The sequence below is a fragment of the Lactuca serriola genome, chromosome 6 (genome assembly GCF_051521515.1).
Source record: "Lactuca serriola cultivar US96UC23 chromosome 6, Lser_US96UC23_V15, whole genome shotgun sequence".
Classification (NCBI taxonomy): Eukaryota; Viridiplantae; Streptophyta; class Magnoliopsida; order Asterales; family Asteraceae; genus Lactuca; species Lactuca serriola.
In genome coordinates, this window is record NC_136413.1 from 12959338 (window position 1) to 12971036 (window position 11699).

Sequence of the window (11699 nt, forward strand, 5' to 3'; positions counted from 1 at the left end):
TCCTCTTTCATCATAACGGCATAGATGAACAGACCATAGGAGGAGTCAAGACCCTGAAGGATGTACCCAATTTGGTCTTCTGTGGAGATTGGGGTTTGGTTCTCAGCTAAAGAGTCAACAATGATACGTTTCTTCTTTATATAATCAATCATAGACATAGAACCTTTTGATAAGGTTTGAAGTTGAGCTTTCATGGCTATACGGGTAGCTCTGGTTTGGTCCTGGAAGGTCTTTTCAATTGACTATCAGACAAGACGGGAAGAGGTGCAACATGAAACAATAGCAAGAGCTCTTTCAGCAAGTGTGGATTTCAACCACATGAGGACATAACAATCACATTTCTTCCACAACTAGTACTCTGGATTGTGAGCAACAGTAGGAGCAGCACCTTCACGTTCAATGGTGATGGTTGAGGATCAAGAATGAACGATTCAAGATCAAAGGTTTCGAGAGCTGACACAATGGTTGTACGCCAGAGACAGAAATTAGAGGTCTCAAGCTTGATGTTGATGGAAGGGATTTGAAAAGAGGAGTTGGTAGCGAGGCCTAAAATATGTTGATTGTTGTTAGCCATGAAGTGAAATTGAAAATAAAAAGGAGTCAGGATTGCTCTGATACCATAAAAGGCTCAAGAAGTGAAGATGAAATTTTATTCATGATTATAAAATGATATACATCCGGTATTTGTACACACAAATACAACTAAATACTCCTAAATATGTGGAACACAATTCGACTCAGAATTAGTCTAATACACATTGTGGAGAACAAGAATTTTGACACGTGATGAAGACTGATAATATAACCTTTATTACTACACAGAGAAAGAAGAGGTGGTGTCTGGCGCAATTGAAGAATGACAAACATGTGTCCCAATTGACCCAACTAAGGGCATCTCCAACCCACCCCCAAACTTCATTTCTTCCCCCATTATTCTCCAACCATACCCCATTTTCACCTCCATTTTTGGAAATATGAATAGTATTTCCCCATATATGGGGAATACTATTCATATCTCCAACAATGGATGTGAAGTTTGGTTGCCAATTTTAGTTCCTTTAATTTTTATTTTATACATTTCTAGTTTATTTTTTCTATTAATTATAATTTAAATGCAATATTTAATATTTATAATATCATGTTATATACTAATTTATATTAATTAATCATAAATATAGAGTTTAATTAGTAGAAGAGTGTATTTGACAATATATATATATATATATATATATATATATATATATATAAGTTATAAAAATGGAATATTCTACAAATATACTTTTTGGGATAAAAAATGGGGTAGAAAATGGAATAGGATTGGAAATGAAACGCTATTTACTCAATTTTTTATTCCATTTATGGAGGAAAAAATGAAAATGGATTGGAGATGGTCTAAGAAGCCAACATAGAGAATGGACGAGGGAAAGAAAAACAAAACAACAATTAAGAAAAGGGTTATTGTCACTGTAGCCCAAAAATGTTTAGTATATTAGTTTAAATGGTCCCTCATGATTATTTTTTGCCTTTAAAGGGTACTAACTTGTGTTTTATCGGTTAATTTGGTACCTTTACCCATTTTTGAAGGTTACAGTGTCATGTCAACTGCCAACTACGCAGGTGAGTCAACAATGACTCAGTGGTGAGTCGACTCATCGTTGCCAGGTGTGTTTGTGTGGATTACAAGGTGTTTTTGTGTGGTATCTTATAGCAACAAAAACCACCATTGATTCACAACCTCCAAAAATCACAACACCACTACCCCTTATTTGGGTACACATAAATCGATGGGTTCTTGGCGATCATCTTCAACTCCATGAGATATGGTTTTTGACGATGATTACGACGGAGACGAAGATGAAACATATTTAGATGATAAGATGATTAGAGATTACTGGAGCGCGTTTTCAGCTCGATGGGTTCTTGGCTAACTGGAGAGCGTTTTCAGCTCGATCCATGATGTCGCTGTCGGCATCGGACTGGATATTGAGGTCTTTCGTTAACTGGATAATCGTGTCAACAGCTTCCAAATACTCAGCAGTTTCTGTAGACGACTCTTCCCATGTCGAAGAGCTCCTGGACGAAGGTTCACCGAGACCTGAATCATGCCGGAGGATAATCTTCTCTGCTGACACAAACCGATCACCGGCACCTCCCTCCATCAAATTAGTGATGTTAGACAACCAATTATCAAAATTGGAGAGAATCAAGATCATATCCTTGTTTGCTTTGGTATTGATGTTTAGGCTCTTGACAATTTGTAGAGCCGTTGCCAAGACTCTATCTTGCCCTTTTATGGTCGTCATCACCGGTAGTGGGTTTATTAATGGCGAAATTATTAGGTTGGGTATGTGTATGGGTGATAAATTAGGGTTCTAACGGAGAGGGAGATGGAAAGAGTGTAGATCGACGGTTGATTGTGATAGTAAAATCAAGAAGCCATTGAAGAATTGATTAGCTCCACCGTCAAAGGTTATATGATACCGATTTCAAGCAACCTTTTCAATTTTATAAAAAAGTTCAGTTCTAATAAACAAAATTACTCATCACAATGGTTCGTGAACCTTTGAAGACGAAGATGGCGATGGTTAGTGAAGGAAAGGAGCGGCGAAATCGATTGGGTTCGATTTCATCGAGGTAACATCAGTTTCATCTTCACCGGTCTTCATCTTCATTAGTTTCTCTCTCTAGATCTATTTAACAACTATTAAACAAGGGATGAACTTGGTTTTTAACCAAAAGATCGATATGGATTTCTGTTTGAACAAAAAACAATGACGGGTTTTCCTAACCCTGGAAAAAGAAGGAATGCATCCCATCCACACTAAGCCTTCAATCGATCTTCACCATAACAGACTCTATGCTTGGTGTTCGATTCTACCGGAGTGAACATCAGGGCCATCGCTGGAGCCAAAGAAGACAGCGACGGAGCCGGAGAAGACAACATTAAAGCAGGTGAAGATGGTAAGGGATTTGATCGGATTCGGGTTCTAAAGAAAGCATTACATTAGGTGTTACACGTGGCAATTGAGTTGGCATTTAAACCTCTGATTAGGATGGGTGTCACCGGGTAACCCCTTCAAATTTTCCAGAATGACCTTTTAAAACCTAAAAATATAAGTTTGTGCCCTTTAAATGCAAAAAATAGTCATGGGGGACCGTTTAAACCAATATACTAAAGTTTGTTGGGCAACAATGACAATAAAAACAGAAAATTTAATAAAGAATAAAATAATAGAGAAGAGAAAAGAGATAAAATATTGAGTAAATTACACGAATGGTCCCTATAGTTTAGGGTAATTTGCACGTTTGATCCCTAACTTATTTTTTTTAACTCGGAAGGTCCCTACAGTTTATTTTTGTTACATGTTTGGTCCCTGTCTTACCTAAAAAAGACTATTTTTCCATTGATTTTTTAATTTATTTAAATAAACACACCCCGAACTCCATTCCCCTCACCTTATCTTACCCATCTCACCATTTTTCCTTATTTAAATAATAGTATTTTTAGGTAAGATAGGGACCAAACACGTAACAAAAACAAATAGTAGGGACCAAACATGTAACAAAAACAAATAGTAGGGACTTTCTAAGTTAAAAAAATTAGTTAGAGACCAAACACGTAAATTACACCAAACCATAGGGACCATTCATGTAATTTACTCTAAAATATTATATAGGCGCAGAGAGTATATATAAATAGGCGCAGGGAGTAAATAGCAAACAAGAACTATTGGTGGCTAATATAGAATAACAAAAAAAAAAAAACTTCAGTGTTACTAACATCCATGTATATTAATAGAGTATAATAATAACTTATAAAATAATATTTAAACAATCATTTATTATTATTATTATTATTATTATTATTATTATTATTATTATTATTATTATTGCTTTGACAAGCACATATAGAAACGGAAAAAGAAAGAACGGTATGGGAAAATGGTTGGTCATTTTATCATCAAATAACCTCCTATCTTCTTGATCAGTCGCTAAACTCATCATCTCTAACATGACAATTCTTCAAACATTGCTATTTTCTCCAAACCCCCTTTCTTTCTCTCCTCAAAATCCCCAAAAACCGCTAAACCCCAAATCTTGTAACCCTAACACCCATCATGCCAAGATCACAAGAAACTTCCCAAATTGCAAAAAGTTCGATAACAAGAAAACGATGGCAGCTCTAATAGGAACTGGGGCCGCCCTAACAACTCCTCTTTTTATGGGAGCTGCTGCTGTAGCTGCTGAGTTGCCATTGTTGGTGGGTTCGTCCCTGCAACTCGTGGAACCCTCCAATGCTCTCTCATTGCCCACTTGGGCAATCCATGTTTCAAGCGTTGTTGAATGGTAACTTACTGATAGATACTTTGATGCTCTGTTACGAGTCCACTCTAGCTTTTAATTTCTAATTTCAAGCCTATTCCTTTAGTGTATCTCCATGGTTTGTGATTTTGCTCATTTTCCGAATTTCGAAGGATTACAGCAATGATTTTAGTATGGCAATATGGGGAGAAATCTGGATATGAGTCGTGGAAGGGACTTTCATGGGGTATGGTGAGTTATTATCAGTCCCATCTCACTTTATTTGCAATTAGCTCACTCATTTTGAGTCCCCCATTGTTGTATGATATGTACACATAACATAATGAGTAAATTGCATCAGGTGCCTTTACTAGGAGGAGCATTTTGTGCGTGTACTTGGCATTTCTTTTATAACTCGGAATCACTAGAGGTAAGATTGATTGATCCTGTTCATTTTAATTGAATTTAAAACGCATTCATATTCATATACAGGATTCGTTGTGTTTAAATTGTTCTATGAGTAGAAAGAAAGTCACGAACTTTCCATCAATTTTCATCACAAATTATAGGTTTTGGTTGCAATCCAAGGGGCATTAACAGTTATTGGCAATGCTACAATGTGCATAGCTGCATACCGAATCTATAAATCATCACAAGAACGATCCACTGATACATAAGCATCTGTAATTCTGTATCTTGTTCATTGTGTTTTCCCTCAACATGTGTTACATTTATAGATTAGTCAAAAAATCAACCCCAACTTCCATTTTTTAAACTTGTTCTTGAAATCTAATTAAGATGATCAGAAAGTGTTTGAAGTGTAATCTTTATAGAAAGCAGTTGTAAATGCTATTAAATTCTACTGATTTATATATTCGAAATGTTTATTGGGTATTTTTGAATTTGTTTGAGTTGATGATAATCATTTAGTGAAAATGTCTTGATAAATTGGGTTCTTAGACCTTTGACTTCTGTTATGTATCACGAGAAAGTTAGACTCGGAATCTAGAAAGTCCCTTAGATGCCTATCTGTATACATAGCATATATAATTGTATCCAACAAATGTCTATAAATATTAAGTGGTAATTTTGTACACTATATATTAATATAGACAAATGCATACAACAAATGTTTATAAATATTAAGTGGTAATTTTGTACACTATATTAATATAGACAAATGCATACAATGGTGGATAATAGTTTAGTACGGGATAATATACGTGTGCAAAATGTATTTTAATATAAAAAATTGCATACGATGGAGGAAGATAGTCTAAGTGAGGAACTAAAAGTAAGAATTATAATAAGAGTTGATGTCATAAAATGATAACTAATAATGCATATTTTGCTTTTTAGGCCACTTTTGATTGTACTCAATGTCACTAATTTTTTTTAGTTCTTATTACACACCGGTATTGAATGTTATGTGGCGTCCATGGTAACATTCAAATATGTCATTTAGGTATTTCTTTGTCGGCATTGTGTTTATTATAAGTCTGTGACATCTGATATGATATAATTACATGATTGAAATGTAGTTTAATGATGTAATAAGAACAAAATAGAAGTTAGTGATCTATTGAATACAATTAAAAGATAAAAAAGAGAAAATTGTGTCTTATAAGTGATATGTGATATGGGAGCCTAGTGGTTGATGTGTGAAATTTTACGCATGAAATTCGGACACTGGTACATCCAAAATATGACTGTTGTTCTGCAATTGACCTCTCACGTGGGCCTTGAGACGGGTTGATGTGGGGCTTGAAAATAGGGCAGAATACAAATTTCCTTTGTAACTGAAACACGAAACATGAAGCAAAATCTAAGTTAGGGCTTGGAAATAGGTTAAGATCTGAATTTCCACCTTCATCAAATGTGAAATAATAGTTGCATCTAATGTGAGGGAGAGGATGTTGATGAAGTAGGGATACTCGACTTAAAGTAAACTAAGGGGAAGGTTGTTTCATCAAAGGTTCATGGATCAATGGCATTTAGTTGATCTAAAAAGCTTACAATTGTGAAATCGTTTAGCTAACGAATCTCTAACTTCTTTCCTGGTAATATTACCTAAGAAATTGTTAATGAAGTTATGTATGTGATGGAAGCGTTATAATGACCAGAGCCTCATAACCGATTGGGCCCAATTATTTGGCAAAGCGCCTGCCCTCTGTTAGGCGTTCAATTTATTTTATTATATTTTATTTTTTGTTTTTTGTTTTTTCATTATATTAGCTAGCTTAGTTTCTTAATTTTGGGAAAATGACTCTCGAGGGTAATTAACTTTTGTGTTTGTACTCATTTGATTTTTTTTTATTCAATATATCATTGAACTTGTTGTTTGTGTTCACCATAACCCTTTTGACCGACTTTTGACTTGTGATAGCCGGTCAAAAGGTTACGGTGAACATAAACAACAAGTTCGATGGTATATTAAGTACAAAAAAGGAAAGGGACCAAATGAGAACAAACACAACAGTTGGTTACCCTCCTGAGTCATTTTCCCCGAAAAGTTAAATGAAGTTAAAGTTGCAAAATTATCAAACACTGCAACCTTCTTTGGCTATAACTAGGGGTGTGCAAAAAAACCGCAAAACCGCAAAACCGAACCGATCCGGCCGATCCGAAACCGAAAAAAACCGAAACCGAAAAAATCCGAAACTGAAAAAACCGAAACCGAAAAAACCGCATTTATACGGTTCGGTTTCGGTTTGTCTATTTAGATACCCGCGGGTACCCGAACCGATCCGTCATTTAATATATATATATATATATATATATATATATATATATATATATATATATATTATGTAATATTGTAATATATAGTAGCCCACTAGCCCATATAAATTAAATTCCCTCAACAGCCCAATAATGACCAATGACCCAAATCATCAATAATCCTAATTCCTAAATCAGGAAATCCGAAATCCGACCTTACGTTCTGATCAGACATTGCTAATGCCTAGAGCCCTAGAAGAATACATGAAATCACGAATCTACAGTTCTACACTCGCTCAGTCGCTCTCGCTAGTCGCTACTCTCGCTGCTCTCGGCTCTCGCATCTTCTTTAGTCGCTCTCGATTAGGGCATTTGACTGTTCTTCACTCCTACAATCGACGAAGCCCTTCATCAAGAGTTGAATTGAACGCAAGAGTCGGAAGACGGAAATCGCCATTCGCCAGTGCCTTCAAAGTTCAAACCACTCTTCTTCCAATCGGCACTCGGCAGTCGACATCCTCAGATTTCTCTGGTTTGACACCCCTTTCCTTCTTTCGTTTCTTCTTCTTTCTGCATTTGCCTTACTACATATGCCTTAGCTGTTAATCTGATAAAGTGATTAATGCTTTTATTTTTTCTGGTTCGACATATACTCGAGTATTTGGTTGTTAATGATTTTTTTTTTCTGTTAATGACTTAGTTGTTAATGTAATATGATATTAAGATTTGTGATTTTTATATACCATGTTATTTATACGAATGATGAACTAAACTTAGTGTATGATATGTTTATGTATGTTTTTGACTTTCTGAGTTTCTGTAATCTAAGTTTTGTCTATCTCTAATTATCTATGTAACCTGATTTTTGTCTACTGTCTATAATAGAAACAAATGGCTGAAATGGAGGTTGATGGTGATACTTTACCAACACAACAATCTGGAAGTTCAAATGCAAGTGTTAATCCTTCACCTGCAACAGATTCTGCTAAGAAAGTGGATGAAGGAAAAAAGAATGAAAAGAGAAAGCAAAAATCAGAAACTTCTGAAGCATGGGCTCATTTTAATAGAGATCCTGATGATCATGATTACTTTGTTTGTAAGCATTGTAGTAGACGATTGCATTGTCCTAGTAAGAATGAAACTAGTTCTATGCGGAATCATGCTGCACGTTGCACTAAGAACCCTCATAACATCGATAAAAAACAAAAGTTATTGATGTTTCAAAACCAATCTTCTGTACAAGAAAGTGGAGAAATTGTTTCTACATTTGTCCCTTGGAAATTTGACCAAACCAAGTGTAGATATTTGTGTGCTAGAATGATCATTATTGATGAATTACCTTTCAAGACTGTCGAACATGAAGGGTTCCGTGACCTTGTGAACATGTTGCAACCACAATTTCAAATCCCCTCAAGAACCACTATTACTAATGATTGTTTGGAGATATACAAGTCAGAAGCAGAAAAGTTGAAGAAGTATTTTGCTAAGAACAGACAACGAGTTTCTTTAACAACAGATCTGTGGACTTCTAGGCAAAATCTTAGTTACATGTGTTTGACAGCACATTTTATCGATAAAGATTGGACCATTCATAAAAGGATAATCAACTTTTGTCCGGATTCTGGTCATTCCGGTGAGATAATTGGAAAATATATGGAGAAGAACTTACTTGATTGGGGAATTGACAAGGTTTTCACGGTTACAGTTGATAATGCTAGTTCAAAGGGGGTAACTTCGTTAAAACATGGTATATGTTATGCTTACTGTGGTTAACTGTCAACACCTCTCTTCAAAAAGATATGATTGTGTATGAGAGGTATATTTATCAGCATAAACGTTTACCTCAAGGTATATTATGGTGATGTGTCTGCAAAAGCAGCATGATATTGTACATATTGATGTTGTATCTCATCCCATGATCAATTCGATCTTGAAGCTAAGTAAACTAAAAAATCACAGCACTTATGATTCCACTCGTTTGTACACTTGTCTAAAATCCATGATACGATAAATCATTCGATTGGAAATGTAAATATAGTCATGAAATGCGCCTACTTAGTCAAGATTCCCCTAATAAATATTCAAGTGCATTACAAAGTTGTACATGTATGAATAGTGTTCTTTCGTGGGTTATATTTTGAAGAGAAGCAAGAATGAATCTCGTAAAATCATTAATATCAGTAGGAGATGACGTGAGATTTGTTGTAAATGAGTAAAGGGAAAATGACTCAGGTAGGTAACCAACTGTTGAGTTTGTTCTCATTTGGTCCCTTTCATTTTTTTGTACTTAATATACCATCAAACTTGTTGTTTGTGTTCACCATAACCCTTTGACCGGCTATCACAAGTCAAAAGCCGGTCAAAAGGGTTATGGTGAACACAAACAACAAGTTCGATGATATACTGAATACAAAAAATGAAAAGGACCAAATGAGTATAAACGCAAAAGTTAATTACTCTCGAAAGTCATTTCCCCTTAATTTTTTTATAAGGCCCACAAACGTTAGTTTCTTACGTTAGTTTTCTTTATTTATGAACTTATTTTTATAAGGCCAACAAACGTCAATTTAGTCTTATTGGTTTTGTTTATTTGCTTTCTTAAAAATGATGTGAGTTCAATTTTAAGCACTAACAAACTTTTTTTTGTCAATAACTATATTTGATTTGATTGGAACTCATTCTTTACATAAATTCAAGATCACAATAACTCTGTCTTCTAGTTGTTTATATATATATATATATATATATATATATATATATATATATATATATATATATATATATATATATATAATTTAACTCATATTTCTAGGGTTTTTTTTTTTTCGCCTTGGACCCCAAATATGTTTACAAAAGACCCATAATTGTGATGTCCCAATCTTAACCAAATACAACATCATTTTTGTTATTATGCTTCATTGGGTATTTAATTTTTCCTATGAGATAATTTCCATAGACTTTAGATAGATACCAAATTCACATACTTGGGTCTATTTGGTAAAAATAAATCATCATTTTGTAATTTAGTGTTTGGTAGGGAGTGTGATTGAATCCAAAAATGATGAGCGGTTGATCGAAGAATAAGCACGCGTAGTGTCTGAAGGTGCGTAAAGTCGTTGATTGGATTGAATAAATGATGAAACATACAAGAGAATTATATTGCTCAGATAAACCTAACTAACTATGAAGAAATTATGGAAAACACATCTTAAACCGTACACTCACCCGTTATGTTACATGTCATGCCATATAATATAGTTGTACTTGAAACACAATTTTTTCTTTGTGAACACACCAAATTTTATTGAAACAACCTAGCAAGATGCTAGGTAACAATTACAAGAAATCAACCTATATTTAAAGCCAATGATGGGTTTGTTGGCCGAAATAACCAAATCTTGTTTCAACTTAGTTAATTGACTCGAAATCTAGAAATACAAGACCATAATAATGCTATGATAAATAGTACATTTTCATCGATGTAACCTACCTCCATGAAAAGCTTTTCATCCCAACATTTTTAAAGCAGCGACATATGGTATCTTTTCATGCTTTAACCGTACACACGTAAATTATTACCTAGTCACGAGGCCAGCTACCGGGCTTATTTTCCGACAGAAAGAGGATTACTTTGGGAACTAGGGTCGTTTCTTACCAATTTATGTTCACTTTTAGGAACTAGGGTCCTTCTTTCTTACCAATTTATGCTCCTTTAGTTGAGTAAAACCATTGTATGTGGGTAATCAAATAATCATTTATATAGAACAACCATAATATATATGTTGTATAACGACTATTGTAAATGAAGTGTTTTTTTTTGTTTGTTAAATTGATAGAGCATAGTGTATAAGATACATAAGAGTATCTAATGCTTTGAGTTGTGCATACACACCAACAAAGAGAATCATCGACTTTATTTGATATGATGAAACAAGAATTGGGTTCTCGATTTCCATGAAAGTAGAAATTAAGGTCAATGCTTTGGGATTCCCGTTCTTTCTAAATTACTTTTTAGACTTGACATAAAAGAATTCATATGATAATAAACTGATGGTAGAAAATGTCAAGCACGGGATACAACCTTCAAAATTTGAGTTTATTAGGTTGTAGCATCTAATAGAAGGGTAGTACAAAGTTTAGGTTTTTATATTCTCACACGTGATAAGAAGCTTCAGTTCCCACCATTAGGGGCTCGAGGGTTGACCTTTTATAAAAAGAAAAAAAAAAAAAAAGGAATCTCCATTAAAATATGAAAGCTCTTGAGATACATATTTGTAGCATATTAGAATCTAACAATAGAAATGGTAGAAAATGTTAAGAATAGGGTACAACCTTACATGCATAGTAGATAAATAAACTCATTTTACCTTGTACTAAACAGCCTTCCACATTAGATGCTACAGCATTATAATCAAGAATTCTAGCAAATTGATAAGGGAGAAAGAGTCGTTTCCTTGAAATGATCAAAGGTTGAACCTTTTGTTCTCCAAAAGAGATAATAAAGCAAGATTTTCTTGATGAAGCATGGTGGCTTTGTTCCTCAGCCTCTCATTCTCTTCCAAAATGCTCATGTTCTCCATGTACAACTTCAAGTTCTTCAACTCCATCTCTTGCTTGATCTTTTCTTCAATAAACTTATCAACCCTAAAACACACAAAAGAAAGAAAACCACACTC

At 34.4% G+C, this 11699-nt stretch overlaps 1 protein-coding gene and 1 long non-coding RNA gene across 2 annotated transcripts; one reads left to right on the top strand and one right to left on the bottom strand.

The window, feature by feature from the left end:
- Window positions 1-3918: 3918 nt before the first annotated feature.
- Window positions 3919-5204, top strand: LOC145059455 (YCF49-like protein). Its single transcript, XM_079007306.1, has 4 exons — window positions 3919-4347; window positions 4476-4554; window positions 4664-4732; window positions 4872-5204. The coding sequence occupies exons 1-4, from the start codon at window positions 4013-4015 to the stop codon at window positions 4977-4979; spliced, it is 591 nt and encodes a 196-aa protein (XP_078863432.1). The 5' UTR covers window positions 3919-4012; the 3' UTR covers window positions 4980-5204.
- A 5812-nt stretch (window positions 5205-11016) lies between these two features.
- On the bottom strand, window positions 11017-11486 carry LOC145058180 (uncharacterized). Its single transcript, XR_013686260.1, has 2 exons — window positions 11391-11486; window positions 11017-11227 (listed from the first exon to the last, which is right to left on the bottom strand). It is a non-coding gene; the product is annotated as an uncharacterized LOC145058180 (long non-coding RNA).
- Window positions 11487-11699: the final 213 nt, after the last annotated feature.

Coding starts and splice junctions, on each gene's coding strand:
- LOC145059455 (XM_079007306.1), top strand. CDS start 4,013: ATGACAATTCTTCAAACATTGCTATTTTCTCCAAACCCCCTTTCTTTC. Junction 4,348..4,475: donor GTTTCAAGCGTTGTTGAATG/GTAACTTACTGA, acceptor CGAATTTCGAAG/GATTACAGCAATGATTTTAG. Junction 4,733..4,871: donor ATAACTCGGAATCACTAGAG/GTAAGATTGATT, acceptor CACAAATTATAG/GTTTTGGTTGCAATCCAAGG.